The sequence below is a fragment of the Mus caroli genome, unplaced genomic scaffold, assembly GCF_978045245.1.
Source record: "Mus caroli unplaced genomic scaffold, Mus_caroli_1 scaffold_1, whole genome shotgun sequence".
In the NCBI taxonomy this organism is placed as follows: Eukaryota; Metazoa; Chordata; class Mammalia; order Rodentia; family Muridae; genus Mus; species Mus caroli.
Genome location: NW_028227256.1, coordinates 160,371,817 through 160,389,956, shown reverse-complemented (window position 1 = coordinate 160,389,956; position 18,140 = coordinate 160,371,817). Strand labels below are relative to the sequence as shown.

At 38.4% G+C, this 18,140-nt stretch overlaps 1 protein-coding gene across 11 annotated transcripts in view; it reads left to right on the top strand.

Annotated features, from left to right (window-relative positions):
• Window positions 1–18,140, top strand: part of Prrc2c (proline rich coiled-coil 2C) — a 69,631-nt gene that overhangs the window by 38,648 nt on the left and 12,843 nt on the right. For 8 of the 11 annotated variants that reach the window (XM_021176192.3, XM_021176135.3, XM_029483388.2 and 5 more), the window contains exons 17-24: window positions 286–494; window positions 3,779–3,933; window positions 4,513–5,341; window positions 6,418–6,503; window positions 10,236–10,424; window positions 10,536–10,787; window positions 11,956–12,048; window positions 14,982–15,083. In XM_021176192.3, the coding sequence (XP_021031851.1) occupies window positions 286–494; window positions 3,779–3,933; window positions 4,513–5,341; window positions 6,418–6,503; window positions 10,236–10,424; window positions 10,536–10,787; window positions 11,956–12,048; window positions 14,982–15,083 (1,915 nt within the window). The remainder of the gene's footprint in view (window positions 1–285; window positions 495–3,778; window positions 3,934–4,512; window positions 5,342–6,417; window positions 6,504–10,235; window positions 10,425–10,535; window positions 10,788–11,955; window positions 12,049–14,981; window positions 15,084–18,140) is intronic. The other 3 variants (XM_029483397.2, XM_021176154.3, XM_029483411.2) reach the window with 3 other exon arrangements.

The window sequence follows — 18,140 nt, the reverse complement described above, 5'->3', positions numbered from 1 at the left end:
GAAGTTCTTTTTGATATATCCATATTATAACTCATTTATAAAATGACAAACAGACCCAGTTACCTCCTGGGGATAATTAGAATTCTAGACTTTAATTGTTGGGGAGAACTTCAAAGAGCTGGCCTACTATATTGGAGCTTTAGTTTAATGAAGGTCAGAAGCTGCTGAGAATGACTGGGTCTTTTTCAGTGCTGTTCTTTCTTAGGTATGACTTTGCAAACTACCAGGAAACACAGCTTTGCTTTGTTGGAGTATGTCAAAATCATCTAAAATTATATTCTTTAGGCCATTTGATGAGCAGGCCTCAGGCACAGCTGGAGCTGACCCTGTTAGTGGTAACTCTGCACACCACCAAGAAGGTGTGCCTAATGGTGCAGGACAGAAGAGTTCCAAGGATGCTGCTGGGAAAAAGAGGGAAGATACCAAACCGGGTCCTAAGAAGCCAAAGGAGAAAGTAGATGCTCTGTCACAGTTTGACCTCAATAATTACGCAAGTATGTTTCAGATTCTTTTGTTTTACTTCTTGGTAAATTGAAGCAAATACTGTGAAAACATAAAGAAGGAGAAGTTGTACATTTATGTTAGACATAGACCAAAATAACTTGTCTTAGAGTAAAAGAACACTAGCCTTTTAGCATGTTACAAACATTGGGTACAATTTTTGTTAATGATACTCAGGAAGATTTCACTGTTCTCATTTGAAGGGGCTTGAAATTGATTAAGCCAGTAAAATTGCAAAACATGCTTGAGAAAGCACAGAAAAACAAACATAAAGTGAAGATTTTACGTTAGAACTAAAGCAATTCTGAACATTTCTTCTTAAAAAGAAAAAAGTAATAGTCAATACAAGCAGAGAATAACAACGGGAGGCTGGCTGTGATTGTGGGTAAATTAAGGAAGCCACAAATGAAGACATCAAATACAGATAATAAGCAATACGGAAATATTGGGTGAAGAAATTAGTACAAATTATCTCAAGTTAGATGATTTTACTTGTAATAGTATATTTGTCATTCATTCAGATGAAACCAAAGCAGAACTGAGATTTCTTAATGAGGTAGTTATAATGGAAGGTTAGGTGAGGTAGTTATCCCAATATGAGATATAGGTGTCTTTTCCTTGCTTCTAATTGTGTGTGGTTTTATTGGTATTTGTTTTTATTAAACCCTTACTTGTTTGGACTCAGATCTCAGACATTGTTTCTAGGCCAGTGGTTCTCAAAAGTGTGGTTCTCGACGATTTGTCCCAGTTGGAAATTGAAATGCAAATTCTTATCTACCAGACATGATTTTGAGAACTTTTGTAATTCAAATGGGGGGAAAAGAGAAAGAAATAACTGATCTTAATTGCATGTTTAGGAATTTTTAGCTGGATTATTTAGAAATATAAGTGATTATCCACTCTGAGATACTTGACAGTCAGTTAGTTGTCAGAACTGGGGTGAAGTACTGCTTATATCTAGTAAAATAGAGGGACGGGGATGCCACTAAAATTCTTATGTATAAAACAGCTAGTCCATAGTATGAGGTTGTAAGGATGTTACCTCTTTTCTCAGAATACCTTGTGTTTTCTTTACCCTTTTGTACCGATATGAGATGGATGAGTGATGAAGTGGAGTGGGTTAGTGAAATGACACAGGCAGCCAGCCTGCTTCTGTGCTCTCACAGAAGTTCCTGTCCCTCCTGCTCCTTCCTGGCCGCTCAGAGAGGACCCTGTCTGACACCAGAATATCACTATCCCGTTTCCATAGAGGCACACCTCACCCACCACCCCTAACCCCACCCCCAAGGAGGCATAGATGCCATCTTGAGAATAAACAAAAAGCCTCCAAGTCACTGAGGCTAGCACTCACTGATAAATGGCTAAGCCCTTCTTCCCAGGTACAGCTGGCACCTGTCCTTGGGAAAGAAGCACAAAAAACAAACATCCTTGGGAAGACTAGGGTCTCACATTTAGATCATGAAAGGGAAATAATCAGGGGTCACAGGGGACTGTGACAGTGGCTAGTCATAAAACACACCTGATAGCACCGTAAAGTCACTCCCCAGGTCAGAAGCGTTCCCCCTCCTCCTCCCAGTTGAGAGGTTACACCTTGCTGCCTGAACAAGCGATATCATGTTTGAAAACTGACTTGTTGCCTCCCGCATCACCATAAAATCCAAAGAATCTCTGACTATGCTGTATATAAGCACCAAGGATTCTAGGCTCAGGGTCGCACTCCTGTCCTGCAAGTGGGAGGGTTTACAATCTGAGTCTGACTGGTGTTAATAAAGAGACTCTTTTTGTATCTTTGTATCGGGCCCAGCAGTTCTTAGAGCTCTCCTGGGGGTCCCATGGAGACACAACATTAGTTACTACACAAGAGTTACTGGTTGTGATAGCCCTAGTTGATCTGGTAAACAGCTACCAGGCAGTTCATGGGCAGCTGTTATCAGTAAGCCGAACAAAGAAATGCTTCAGGCAGGATTACGTGTTTTCACGGGATGATTGATGTCATGGAATTTTAAATTAAACAGTATAGATTTTTACACTTTTCCACTTAATATTTTTGACCTATAACTGGAGTAGTTCAGGCCCTGTTAAGTGAAAGACTGAAGTAAATATAGGATTATGATGTTAGTCATGTGTTAGCACATACCTATAATGCTAACAGCTTTAAGGTGGAGACATGAAAATCAAGAGTTCCAGGTTGCATAGTAAGTTCTATGTCAGCCTGGCTTACAAAATGAACAGTTATCTCAAAACAACAATACATGATAGAATTGTGATGAGTTCACTTCATCAATCTCAAATAATAGGACATCCCCGAAAGCCCATTTTAGTGTTTATTTTACATTTTTCCTTGTTCTGTATATAAAATTGTAATTTAAACAATAGAATTTTAGGTTCTCTGCAAATTCCTTCAGTATTTTATATCTGTAGCCAAAAGTCATGTCTCCCGACTTTCAAGCATTATTTAACAGGTTTAGATTTGCTTCAGGCAGGATTACGTGTTTTCACGGGATGATTGATGTCATGGAATTTTAAATTAAACAGTATAGATTTTTACACTTTTCCACTTAATATTTTTGACCTATAACTGGAGTAGTTCAGGCCCTGTTAAGTGAAAGACTGTCTACACTATAGTAACTTTAGGCAAAATTGTCATGGTTTGAAAATACATGACAGTAATAATTCCCACTTCTTAGAGTGATCATGTGTGTATGAAGTAAAGTACTACTGTTCGGTGAGCATCACACATATCTGAGGCTGGGAAGACATAAAATACTTTTGGTTTGTTTTTATTTTCAAAAGAAACTGCGTTGCAGGGGGAAGCTCAGAAACCTATGTGTGTTACGCATTATAAGGGAGAAAATCATTCTACTGGAAATGGCACCACATGTGTATAATCCTAACACTAACACTTGACAGAGCTAGAGGCAGGATCTGGATGGAGTTCAAGGCCAGCCTCGGCTATACAAGTTTGAGGCTAGTATTTGCTACTTGAGACCCTGTTTCAAAACCAAAAGGGTGTATCATTCAAACATGCCATTTTAGGTTTTCTAATCTATGAAACTTTTCCAGAAAGATAAAATACTTTCTTACAGGGTAGGAAATAAGTTATACTCTCAAATACTCTGTCGGGCACGGTCTTTAATCCCAGCACTTGGGAGGCAGAGCAGGTGGATTTCTGAGTTAGAGGCCAACCTGGTCTACGGTGTGAGTTCCAGGACAGCCAGGGCGATACAGAGGGAAAAAAAGAACAACAACAAAAAAAAAATCTTTTGCACATCTGCAGGTGTTGTTATCATTGATGATCATCCTGAAGTAACTGTAATTGAAGACCCCCAGTCAAATCTGAATGATGATGGCTTTACTGAAGTTGTATCTAAAAAACAGCAAAAGCGGTTACAGGATGAGGAACGCCGAAAGAAGGAAGAGCAAGTCATACAGGTTTGAGCTCAGCATTTTATTGCTAGCTTTGTCTGTTGATGTCCAGACCTTGTTAACAAATGGTCAGGTTACTGTCTACTCACAGTCATAGATGAGTGATTATCTTCACACCTGAACTTAAGCAATTTTAAAATGAGCTACTACTATAGCTTGCTATTTTCCTTATAACAGACCATAGGTAATTCAACAATACATTTTTACTAATTTGTTCTATGGTAGAATTCAATTTGTTTTAAATTATGTTGGGAATTGAATGAACACAAGTGCCCTGATCCAGAAGTAACTTTGTCTTTCTCATTTGTTTGTTTGGTGAAGGTGTCAAATGTACTTCAAATTTTGTTAGTTATTTCATATTTTAGAGGGAAGAGTAAGCTGGTATATAAAATTATATTTTGTCCATATTCTCCGTACTATCTTGACTTCTAATACTTTGTAATCCCTAAGGGTGTCCAACTTAGAAAACTGAAGTAGCTAAGTTAGCAGTAGGAAGTTCTAAAATCACTAGGAAGTACAAATGACATGTATATACTGTTTCTTTGGGTTAAATTAGTGACAAAATAAATGATCTGTTTGTTTAAGGTATGGAGCAAAAAAAATATAGGTGAAAAAGGAAGAAGTCAGACTTCTAAGCTTCCTCCAAGGTTTGCCAAAAAACAAGCTACTGGGACTCAGCAAATCCAAGCTCCACCCTCTGCGCCAGTTCCAGTCTCTTCCTCAGCTCCAGTCCTAACAGCCCCAGCAACTGCAGTTCCTGCCTCCACCCCAGCTCCAGTTCCCATTTTGGCATCAGCCACCGCTCTAGTTCCAGTGTCAACCCCAGCTCCAGTTCTAACTTCATGCCCAGCTCCAGTTCCAACCTCAGCCTCAGCTCCTGTTCCAGCATCCACTTCATCTCCAGTCACAGCCTCTTCCTCATCCCAACCATCAGTTCCAGCTCCGACTCCTATCTTGGCCTCATCCTCAACTACAGTCTCTGTCCCTATTCTCACCTCAGCTTCAATTCCCATCCTTGCTTCAGCCCTAGCACCAGCAACTGTTTCTTCTCCAACCCCAGTAGTCTCAGCTACAACTGTGCCATCCATTTCAACACCAGCCGTCCCAGCCTCAGCTCCAACAGCCTCAGTTCCACTTGCCCCAGCCTCAGCTGCATCCACTGCCCCACCCCCAGCCTCGGCAGTGCAGACCCAGACCCACAAACCAGTCCAGAGTCCCCTTCCACCTTCAGCACCATCTTCAAAGCAGCCACCACCCTCGATTAGATTACCCTCAGCTCAGACATCTAATGGCACAGACTTCGTAGCCGCTGGGAAGTCCATACCCACTTCACAGTCCCATGGCTCTCTAACAGCTGAGCTATGGGATAACAAAGTGGCTGCTCCAGCTGTGCTGAATGACATTTCTAAAAAATGTAAGTATGCAACAGAGGCGTGTGGAATAGGAAAAGACAGAAGTACTAAAATTTGTTTTATATCTTAATTAAGAAGTCTTAGCTTCCTTTATTTTAATAGCTTAGTTTCCTTTCCTTTATTTCTCTAAAACAGTTAACAGGATACTTTTCTCCATTGAGGTTTCATATCACCCTAATTAGGATAGTTATCAGGAAACACCAACAAATGCCAATTGGGGGAGGTGGGGTGAAGAGAAAGAGACCCTTATATACAGCTGGTAAATTAGCTCAGCCAATGTGAAAGTCAGTAAGGAAGTTTCTCAACAGCAACAACAACAACAAACTAGAATTACCATAGAATCTACCTAGTCCCTTCCTGGATGTATATCTAAAGGGATTTAGATTAGCAGAGAAACTTGTACATTGATGGTAACAGTGGGGACAATGACCAAGATAAGTAATCATGATTTAGTAGAACACAGTGGGGTTTTACTCAGCCAGCAAGAATTATTTCTGTCCTCTATAGAGAAATGAATGGAAGTGGAAATCAGCATGGTAAACAAAACAAAGTAGATTCACAAGAATTTTGTGTTTCTCTTCCTGTGAGCTTTAGGTTGAGTCTGGGTAGGGTTTATGTACAGGTGAAAATAAAGGTGAATGAGGGGAACTTAGGTTAAAAGTGTGGTTTTCTCAAATGGAATCTAATTTGTATAAGGATAGGGAAGGAACCATTTAACATAACTAGAAAGAAAGGCAGCATACTGCAATAAATGTAGAGCATGTGTTTTGTGAACTAAAAAGTAATAATAGGGATGTGTAAAACACCTTTCAATTGGGCTGCCTTTTGGGGCACGGGCATTTAAGAATCTCTTAGGCAGTAGTGGCACACACCTTTAATCCAGGAGGCAGGGGCAGACAGGTCTACAGAGCAAGTTCCAGGACAGTTAGGGATGCATAAAGAAACCCTATCTTGAGAAAAAAAAGAATCTGTGATAGCAGAATTGTTTTATTGTGTGCCCACCATTGTAAAAGGGTTGAATGTACTAGACTTCAGCATCTAAATTTTAATGGTCACATTTCCTCTGGCTTCTTTTCAGTAGGTCCTATTAGTCCACCACAGCCACCTTCAGTCAGTGCGTGGAATAAGCCCTTAACATCATTTGGATCAGCAACTTCATCAGAGGTAAGAATAGACTTACTGGCATAGATGGGAAGTTAATGACATAGTTTTTAAAAATAATTTCTAAAACTTCATTGTACCTTGGGGCCACTAAAACAGATTAAATTCATGCACAGAATTTCTGCCCTATTGGGTGTGGGTTGAGTTTTGAGTACATTTCTATCAGGTACCCAGATAATGCTAATACTGCTAGTCCTCCATATTTGTAGGCTGCTAAAGGTTAAACATTTGTTTCATTCTAATGTCCAGAAAGGACCTGGTAGAGAACAATACATACAGTCACTATTTTTCAGGCTTGCCTCATATTCCTATCTAGTAGGATAATTACAGAATTTCACAGCTTTACTATTCTATCATTTCTTTTTTGTTTGTTTGTTTTTTTGTTTTTCGAGACAGGGTTTCCCTGTGTAGCCCTGGCTGTCCTGGAACTCACTTTGTAGACCAGGCTGGCCTCGAACTCAGAAATCCGCCTGCCTCTGCCTCCCGAGTGCTGGGATTAAAGGCGTGCGCCACCACGCCCGGCTTATTCTATCATTTCTTAACCATCTGCAATATTGGTCAGTGGTCATTCATCAAGTGAATGAACATTTATGAAGTAGTTCTGATGTGCCAGTTAGTCTCCTTTTTGAGTTTACAAAACTGGCACAGATAATAGAAGCAAAAGGCCTCATGGGAGAAATCAGCAGTATACTTGTTTAGTCAAGATGACAGCAAAGAATTTTCCCAAAGTATATGGAGGTAAGCTTAAAATGACCAAGATAATTTAAAGGCCAGGAGATCCTACTTGTGTGTCATTTGATTGAAGATTTGGAGAATATAAAGAAAGTAGTTTATTCAGATACCTGAGAAAAAGTCAATTCCCAGTTCAGGGAATAGTAGTTATCAAAGCCGTGAGGCAAGAGCAAGCCTGATGGGAGCTGGAGAGTTGGCTCAGCTGGTATAGGAGTTACTGAGTTCAATTCCCAGCAACCACATGGTGGCTCACAACCATCTATAATGGAATCTGATGCCCTCATATGTCTGAAGACAACTACAGTGTAGTCATGTATATAAAATAAATAAATCTAGATTTTTTTTTTTTTTTTTTTTTTTAACAAAGACAGGTCTGGTGTGTTCGAAGTAGTTCAGGGAAGTCCAGATGACTGGAGTGACCTAAGAGAACAACAGAGTGTGGGGAGGTTTTAGGGGCTTGGAAAGACATGGAGAACCATTGGAGGGTGTGATGCAAAGGAGTGGCAGGTCTGAATATATAGATTGTTTGTCTTATGGATGAGGGAGTAAGGATGACAGTAGTCAAATGATTAATGTGGGATGTCATGAGTAGGTGGGCCATTAACCCACAACTGACTTGGTGTGAACAGGAAGAAAGAAAAAGGTTTTCATTAGTTTAAAATGAGCAGATCCAAATGGATCATGACTAGGTGTGAGGATAAAAAGACCATAGAGTTACATTTAAGATGTTATTGTGCTTACTGCTTTTGCAAAGGACCCAAGTTTGGTCCCAGCACTCACAGCAGGTGGATCAAGATGCCTAAGGGGTCTGATGTCTCTGGCACCCATTGGTTCTGGTACTCTCAGGCGTACATTCCTTCCTACACATGCTAACACAACCAAAACTTAAGTGGACATGTCAATTAGTAGTTAGCTATCAGACTGTATAAATCAAAGAATGTCTGATTTGAAGATTTTACTTGCTAAGTCATCAGTATATCATGGGGTTGGATGAAATTGCCAAGGTAAGATGAATTATAAAGATGCAAAAGTGGGAAATCTAAACTAAGTATTGAGGCTTTCCAGCTCAGAGAAATGTGGGAGATGTTGGTGCCAGCTGCTAAAAGAAGTATCTGAGAGAAAAGAGAGAGGGGATGGATCGTTATATCCAGTAGTGCTGATAGAGCAAGTGGTACATCTACTGAATTGGCAGTAGAAATTAATGCTGTAGGCCCATTACTGACATGAAAACACAATAGCATAAAATATGAGGCGAATAAAGAGAGCTTCAGGGTACAGTCATTCACTACGATGTCACCAGATGATACCTTATGTGTACACCATGGCATTTGTGGCCTCCAAGTGACATTCCAACCAAAATTCCACGTTTTAGTATGCTGTAATACGTGCAGAACAAAATAATTCCCTTGTGATGTATTTCTCAGAATGTGTCTTGTTACTCAATGTAATCACAGTTACACTGTAGGTCAGGGTGAGTATTTCTCATTTTAGAAGTCTTCCTATTAATCTACCATCCCAGTATTCTCACATAGCAGGTCTGGAATAGGCTTCATCATTTATTTTGGTATTAAAGTTCTCTGGGGAACTCTTTCAAGAGTCACTGTGCTTTCTATTTGAGAGCCTTTATTTGATATGTATTGTTGATATTGGCTTTTGTTGTTGTTAATTTTGTGTATAAATACACTGTCACTGCCTTCAGACATGGCAGAAGTGGGCATTGGATCCCATTTCAGATGGTTGTGAGCCACCATGAGTTCAATTTTTTGCTAGAAATTGAACTTAGAGTAGTCAGTGCTCTTAAGCACTGAGCCATCTCTCCAGCCCCTGATATTGGTATCAGAGTGCATTTCTTGCAAAGTCAGATGATTCATGCTGATTTGAAGGAGATAGTGTAGAAATTTGGTTTTGTTTCTTGGCTGCAGAAGTTGTCCTGTAGGCATTCTAAAACCATATGTTTTGGTATTATCTTATTTAGCTGTCATAATTTGTTCATCATCCTCATGTTCTTTGCAATTTCCAGCTTTTATAAGTTTGCAAAATTGACATTTCAGACAATGGCAAGAATTCTCTAATGGCTTCCCATTTCCTTTTCTGTGAGTACACATGTGTACATGGATCACACATGTGTGCATGTAGAGATCAGTGGTCTTTCTGAGTATCTGTCTTCTTTGGAATTCACAGAAAAATCAGAAAGCTATTTATTGTAGAAGTTCACAGCACAAATGGCCACTGAGGCCAGAGCACAGCAGTTCCTGAGCATTGATGGAAGGCAGCATGGAAGAGGCTAGGTGCATGGAGCAGTTAGTGAAAAAAAAGCTGGACACAAAATCCAGATTTGCTATGGTCTAACAAGTTGCTATTTCCTTTAATTTCTGGCATTACTTTCTATTAGTATTTATTCCTTTCCAGTATGTTTTGCTCAGGAATGTCCTCCATCTAGAATTCTTCTATCTTAGCTTTTCTTACATCCCCTAAGGAACTTTTTGGTTCTTTCATTTTATCTAATAAAACCAAAGTGAGACTGCCTAGCACAAAGAATATGTTCAGAAAATTAGCCTGGACTACAAAGTGAATTCCAGAACAGCCAGGGCTATACAAAGAAACCCTGTCTTGAAAAACCAAAAAAAAAAAGAAAAAAGAAAATTAGCTTTTTAATTGGTGACTTGACTCTACCGGTATGTATATTACCTTCCCAATCACACAGTGCTTTGTTGAGTTTTTTATTTAAGTTAACTATCAGAGCAGACTTAGAAGAATCTTTGGCCATTTATAGGTTAAGTTTAATGTTGTTTTAATGATGAAATAACTGGAAACTTATCTTGGTTTTTCTTATCACAGAACTAGAGTTTGAACACTTAAGCTGAAGTCTCAGTTAATATGTAGAATTGCATTAAACATGCTTCTGTTGTGCTTTTTATTTGTTGCACTGCATACATTTTTTTTTCAGTCAAGTCTGAATTTGTTTACTGTGATATACCAAGTGTTAAAACATTATTTTATTAGGGAACAAGAAATGGTCAAGAGAGTGGTGTTGAAATTGGAATTGACACAATTCAGTTTGGTGCTCCCGCCTCAAACGGCAATGAAGATGAGGTGGTTCCTGTGCTTTCAGAGAAACCAACTGATAAAGTTCCTGAGCCTAAAGAGCAGCGTCAGAAACAGCCTCGGGCAGGGCCCATTAAAGCTCAGAAGGTAGGTACTATGCTCTAGGTAGATGTGATTCTAGAATGGACATACTGTTCTAAAATGTAATTTAGTTTTTAATAAATCTTTCATTATATTTTGTTATAACATTGACTTTAGCTTCCAGACTTGAGTCTGGTAGAAAACAAAGAACATAAACCTGGTCCCATTGGAAAGGAACGATCATTAAAAAATAGAAAAGTGAAAGATGCCCAGCAGGTTGAGCCAGAAGGACAAGAGAAACCAAGCCCTGCTGTGGTCAGAAGCACAGATCCTGGAACAGCAAAAGAAACCAAAGCAGTCTCGGAAATGTCTGCTGAAATTGGGGCGATGATCTCAGTCTCATCTGCAGAGTATGGCTCTGATGCAAAGGTAAGTACACACTGACTGCTTCTTTCATGAGCGACAGGAACACTAATCATGTGCTTCATATGCGGAGCATTTGATTATAATGGTGGTTGGGTTGTATCCAGCCCTTTTTGGTGACTTTTGTTGTTTGGTTTTGGGTTTTTGAGCCAAGATGTAGCCCCAGCTGGCTGGCTGCCTTGGACCTCTCTCTCTCTCTCTCTCTCTCTCTCTGTAGACCAGGCTGGTCTCTAACTCAGATCCACCTGCCTCTGCCTCCTGAGGGCTGGGGTTACCACCACCTGGCATACAGCAAACTTACTTTGTGATGTTCTATCATACAATGTAAATGTCTCTGCAAAAGGTTACATTTTTACATAAGTATATCTGTCTTTTGCTGAGTGGCTTAAATAGAAAACTGTAAAAGATGAGACTTGTCTCCCTTGAGTTTGTAAGCAGTCAGAGTTGTCTTTGTCTGGTAGAACTTCATTTTGCCTTCTACTAACTATAATTCAAGCTTAAGGTGAGACACACTTGGAGCACATCACTGTTTCTGAGGTTGAACACTAAAAGTATTGACTTGGTTTTGGTTGCTACACTGAAGGAAAGATACGTATCTTTTAAAATGCAGTCAGCTCCCTTATAGCTGTGAGTTCAGGATCCATGAATTCAAATCTGGATAAAAAAATATTCTCTCTCAGAAATTGGAGGTGTTTTGTTTTGGGGTTTGTTTGTCTTCATTAAACTATAACATCCAGTGGCAGAACATTTCCCTGTATTCCATGCTATTAGTTATTTAGAGAAAATACCATAAGACTTAAGCATCCACCTCTCTGCAGGCCCAGTATGTAACAAGGTGTGCCTAGAAAGGCAAGTTACGTTAAGTAACTAGAAATAGGTAGAAGATACTTGTAGTCATTAGGGGACATAACTCACAGAAATATTTACTTTTGCTGATAGCCTTCTACCTCATGCTATGAAAATAGATTTTAAACATGTGTAAAAGTCTAGCAGCAATTGAGATGTTGTCTCTTGAAGGCAGGTTCATGCTCTTGCAGCCTACTGTTAGTTGGTGGATTCAAGTTTTAGGGCATAGTGGTTTATCATCCCTCTCGTTCCAAAATAGCTTTACTTCTATTAGACTGTCAAAAAGTGGCCTATAAATTCAGCTTTGTTTTCTTTTACTCCTCCACAGGAGTCTGTAACAGACTACACCACACCTTCCTCTTCTCTGCCTAACACTGTGGCTACTAATAATGCAAAGATGGAGGATACTTTAGTTAATAATGTAAGTAATCAATCAGATTTAGCGGGTTTGAATAGGAACCTAACTCATCCATCACTGTATCTTAAGCACACTGTTGTGAACAATGTTTGACTCGCAAGAAATGAGTTGATGGTAACTTTGTATTTTGAGCAATGTATAAATATACCTACTTTTAAAATCAAAGTTTAGGCCTCCCTTCCCCCCACCCCATCCCCCCCATCCTCTTCCTGTTGACATTGTCAGCTTTCAAAGATTTGTGCTGGGACTTGATTTTTGTGAGCACTCATCCTATTAACCTAGTTTGGTAAAAAAGTTTTGGGTTCACCCTTACATATACTATAGTTAATTTTATTTGGTTGGGTAATTTTGTTCACAAATAAGACTTTATGATTCAGTGGAGCCATACTCATTTAAGTCAGTAGAATAAAAGAAACTGGGGTTTTATTTTGTTTTTTTAAAAACAAGGATTTTCAAATTGAAGTACATAGATCTGGCCTTGCCAAAATTGCTTTTGTGGAAATTGAGCTGTAATATGAACATATGTATTCCACAATTTCTTAGATTATCTAATATTAGGTGATGTGTGGCAGATAAAGCCCTAGTTTTAAGGCTTGGATGTTTTAAGTCAGCACAGTCTATCATTTTGCCTACTTCAGTGTAGATGAAAAAACTAGTATAAAAAGTAAGTTGCTCTGGCCTCATGCACAGCACATTTAAGTTTTCTTGTATAGTTCTTGCTTTTGAGAATAGGAAAAATTTTGGTTACCTGATCTCCCCTTTGAATATGAACTAATATAATAAAAAGCTATCATATTCAAATGATGATTGTTCTTTCCAAAAATACTTTTATATCCATAAAGAGTTCTTTAAAAGGAAACTTTATCGTTTTTAATATAAAAATCTTGATTTTCATTTTATATTTTTTTCCTCATGCTGTCTGTCCATCCCTCTAGCATCAAATATGTGGGATTTTAGAAAGGTGAGCTACATTAGGGGTCAGGTCATCAAATTATAGTCAAATCGAAAGACTCCTACAGAGCTCAAGGAAAGGAGTGGAAAGGAGGCAGTTGGACTTGATATTGAGAGCTGATTAGCTTGTCTGGTGTTTAGAATTTATAAGACTGCTTCATGCACCTAAGCCTGGAATAATCTACTCATACCATCACCCCCTTTATGAGGAGAGTTTCCTATACAATAGGAAACTTAGAAGAAAGGACATTTGTTGAGTTTAAATGCTGGTTCCACTGCTAGCTTAACTGTAATGTTATCTGTAAAGTATATGCTTAAATTGTGCTATCTTTTCTCATTTAAAAAGTATTTATAAAATGTCACTTTTTCATTCTCTAAACTTGTAGCATTTTGTCATTGAAAAATATATATGCAGATGAGCACTTCTCTGTGTGCTCCTAAGGCGGATTAGCATGTGGCTTTGTTCACTGACAGATATGGGGAAGAAGACATGTAGTCTCATCTATAGGCGAATATAGTCTTTATTTGCTTATTAGGAGTATATCTAAGGCACCTATAAATGAAAAAAAAAATTAGGTTAAAGAGTATTGTAAATTCAGTGTAGATGACATTAATGTTGTTTCCCTGGGCCAGGTATGGTAGTGATTCTGTGGTAACTATAAAGTCTTCCACTGAAAAAAATGTTAAGGACTTTTGAGACGTCTTTTCATTGGTCTGTTGGAGGCTTCCATTTTAAAATGCACAACTTTGGTCTTTAAAAATACACATCTGGCCGGGCAGTGGTGGCATACTCCTTTAATCCCAGCACTTGGGAGGCAAAGGCAGGTGGATTTCTGAGTTCGAGGACAGCCAGGGCTACACAGAGAAACCCTGTCTCAAAAAAAAAACAAACAAACAAACAAAACCATATCTGTTGAAACTCCATATAGGCTTCTTTAAAAAAAAAAATATGTATGTTTATGTGTATATGTATGAGCTTGAATGAGTTTACATGCACAGCTTGTATGCATGAGACAAAGAAAACGTGTTAGACAACACTTGAACTATAATGTGATGAGTCGCCAGGAACGAAGTCTTGGTCCTTTGAAAAAGCAGTGTAAGAACTCTGAACCACTGAGGCATCACTCCAGCTCCAGGAGAGGCTTTTGAAATAAATATCCTAACTTGTGTGCTAGTTACAGTTGTGCGGCATTAAAATTATTGTGTATTCTGAATGTCCCACAAAGTTAAGTACAGGTGACAGTTTTTATTACTATGGTTTAGCTGGTGTCAAGATTTACTTTTTAAAATCTTAGGTAGCATATGTTTTGACAGATCTCTATTTGATATGTAGTCCAAAGTATCTCAGAGTGACCTTCTTAGAATCTGAAAGAATGCCAGCCATTATTTTCTGAATAACTGAGTAAGTCATCAAAAGCAAACATAAGAATAAGGTTACGACATCCAGGGAATAGTGCACACCACCTCAAAGTTTCTAAAACTGTTTGCTCCCGTCATGTCGTTACAGAATAGAACAGTTTGGTGTGATGAGGTAAGGGTATATTCTATACTTTGCCTCAGAGGTTAGTCTGGTTTTTTTTAATGTAGTTATAAGAGACTGATTAGGGAAGAGGCTTGCACTGTGTGCTAAATACTCAAGATAGGAACCTGTACGTACTCCATATATGCTGAAAGTTGGATTTCTTAGAACTTTAGTGCACAGAGGATGGCTCTTGGGTCAGTCGTAGTATCACCACCCTACCACCCTGGGGAGAGTTTACTTCAAGGATAAAGACTGCTACCTTGAGTAGTATATACTTTATAATTGACAAGTTATTTTTTTCCTGATAATTTGTACATATCCAAGTGGATAGTGTTTCTCTTCAGAAGTTTAACATAATTATCACCCTCTGTAAGCATTGTAACTTAAGTAATCAGATATTCCTTTTTGGACTGATGGGGCTTTTGTACCTACTTAGATTGTGATATGTTGCCTGCCTTTTCAGGTGCCCCTGCCCAACACCCTTCCCCTCCCTAAGAGGGAGACTATACAACAAAGCTCCAGCCTAACTTCAGTTCCTCCCACTACTTTCAGCCTCACCTTTAAGGTATGTACAACATCCATCCTTAAGGCTCCTTAATTATTGCATGCAAGGAACGGAGGTTCACAATAATAGTCACTCTTTTTCTTTCTCTCTTTTTTTTTTTTCCATTTTTCTTTTTTTTTAATGACATCAAATTATACCTTAAAAATCATGTTAGTGCTGGGCAGTGGTGGCGCACGCCTTTAATCCCAGCACTGTGGAGGCAGAGGTAGGTGGATTGCTGAGTTGGAGGCCAGCCTGGTCTAAAGAGTGAGTTCCAGGACAGCCAGGACTACACAGAGAAACCCTGTCTCGAAAAGAAAAAAGAAAAAAAAGTCATGTTAGCTTTTAACACTGCTTGGCAATGAGAGGGCCTATTGTGCTTATACATTTTGTCATAAAAATAGACTTAATATCTTATGATTTGTACTCAAATACAAAGTGCTAATTATAATAATAATGTTCTTTTTTCTCATAAGTCATTTGTAAATTGAATGGATATAGGAATATTTCATGAAAAGGCTACAACATAGGCATACTTTATAAGCAAAACTGAGAGAATTTTTGGTTTGAAATACTAAAGATTGAACTTGGGACCTCACATTTGAGGCAAGCACCTTACCACCACATCCCAGTCCTTTGTTTACTTAGACACAGCCTCTTTAAGTAGCCCAGGCTGGCTTTTAACTTGATGGTCCTGCCTGCCTTAGATAGCAAGGATTACAGTCTGTCCTATATCACTAGCTGGCATTATTTGCTTTGTTTTTCTAGCATCTTATTGTTCTGGGTTTTTTTTGTTTTGTTTTGTTTTGGTTTTTTTGGGTTTTTTTTGTTTGTTTTTGTTTTTGGTTTTTTTGGTTTTTTGAGACAGGGTTTCTCTGTGTAGCCCTGGCTGTCCTGGCACTCACTTTGTACACCAGGCTGGCCTCGAACTCAGAAATCTGCCTGCCTCTGCCTCCCAAGTGCTGGGATTAAAGGCGTGCGCCACCACGCCCGGCCTGATTTTTTTTATCTATATTAATCCTTTATAGAAAAGTTACTTGAGATTATTGCAAGTCTCGGATTTACCTTGGCATTAGTAAGTTAATGGTTAAGGGGTGGGGGAGTAGAATTGGGTTTGTATGTGTATGTCTTTGTTCATAATCCTATTCAGCATGGTATTTAATGTATAAAGGCAGGCTTTCCTGATTAGATTATAGTAAACCTTTTGATGTTATTATACACTAGAGGAAGAAGCTAAGTTGTTTTAGTCATTTGTCAATGATCATTTCTAAACTCTTTCTACATAACCTCATGATTAGCTCTTTGTAAGAGATGTATTGTGCCCCAGTCCTGTTTGGCACCAATTCTTTGTTTGGCCTTGCTGCTAATTTTCTACTCAGACTATCTCAGTCTTGGCTCATTACCTTGTTTTATAATTCAGATGATTTTGATGATTATAGTGATCAAAATATCACACAAAATATCTTGTATACTTATTGTTGAGCCAGTTATTAATTCTTTAGAATATCTATTGGGTTTGCCTTTTTGATTCATTTTTAATATTCCAAAACTATTATACACAAAATTAAAATTAAATAAGCTTAACCTGTCATTTCTTTACTTTTGTGTCTACACACACACACACACACACACACCCTTTTAGTTTGGAAAAATATTTAGTTGTAGAAAAGTTCTATATGGGAATTATTGCCAGCGTATAAAATAATTATACTTAGCTAATATCCTTGAATTTCCAAAAACAAACTGTTTCCTTGCTGGTTAAGAAGTGAAATCAAGCCAATATGGTCAATTATATGGTCAATAATATGCCATATAATGTTAGTTTTAGTATACTTTTCAAACCACTTAACATACTTTTATTACGTTCCCAACAAAATGTTTTGATTTACAGCTATTATCAACAGATTTTAATGAAGATTAAAAGTGGACATTTCCTAGATAGGTAGATTATTTATTTTTATCTCAGAGGAAATCTCCTAATTAATTAAAAATGATGTCTTCAGACTTTTCTCCTCATTGTATTATATATGGAGAATCCAGACGTAAAGAAAGACTGGGTTCACATCAGCAAAGCCAGTCTTCCATCAGAAGCCAGGCAGAAACATCTGCTATTCCTTACTGGATGGAGGTGATACCACAAACGTCTGGCTGTGGGTTCCATCCTTCAGAGCAGCTAATGAAAAACTCAGCTAAAATACCAGAGTACATACCCTGAATAAGAGCTAAAAAAACAGAAGGCAGTGCAGGAGCAGAGAGAGAGGTCTCTGTGTGGGTGCTAGTCTAGACTTAGGAAGGATCTTACAAAATGGGGGATGAAGTTGGGGTTCCAGTCCCACCCTACTCTCCACAGCTTTTACTTTAAAATAAAATGCACTTGAATCGCATAGTGAATGTGAGAAATATGTTTGTTCTTAAACGTAGAAGCGTCATGCAATTTGAGTGTTTAACTGTGGTGGTCTGCATAGATGAAGTGATGAGTTGTGTGGTTTTTAAAATGTTTCTAAAAGGTTTATTGAGGTAGGCTAAAAGTTTAAAAATTACCAGGCGATGGTGGCAGTGGGCAGATCTCTGAGTTTGAGGCAAGCTTGGTCTACAGAGTGAGTTCCAGGACAGCCAAGACTATACAGAGAAACCCTGTCTTTAACACACACACACACACACACACCACTTTTAAAAACAAATTTAGAAATTGGTATTTAAAGGGTTAATAAACTTGTTTGTTAGTGGTATTAAAGATGCTACGTAGGAAACGTACTGCCTTACAAATCATCTTAAAGATTATCTTGGGTTTACCTTTCATCACAGTATTTTTTTTCTGGTAATACAAAGAACCTTTTTGCCTCCGTATGTGGTAGAATCTTGCTCTGCTCGTCAATTCAGAAATCACTAGACACATAAAATTACTCAACATTTGAACAATAGGTAGTCTAAATTGAAGTGTATTGAAGTGTGATCTAAATTGAAGAGAAAATGAGAGAGATCTACATCTGAAATTTTAATATTAAAAGGGGAAATTAAGAAATGGGTGGCATTTGTGTAAATCTCAGGGCTTCAGAGATCAGGAGTCAGTGTTCAAAG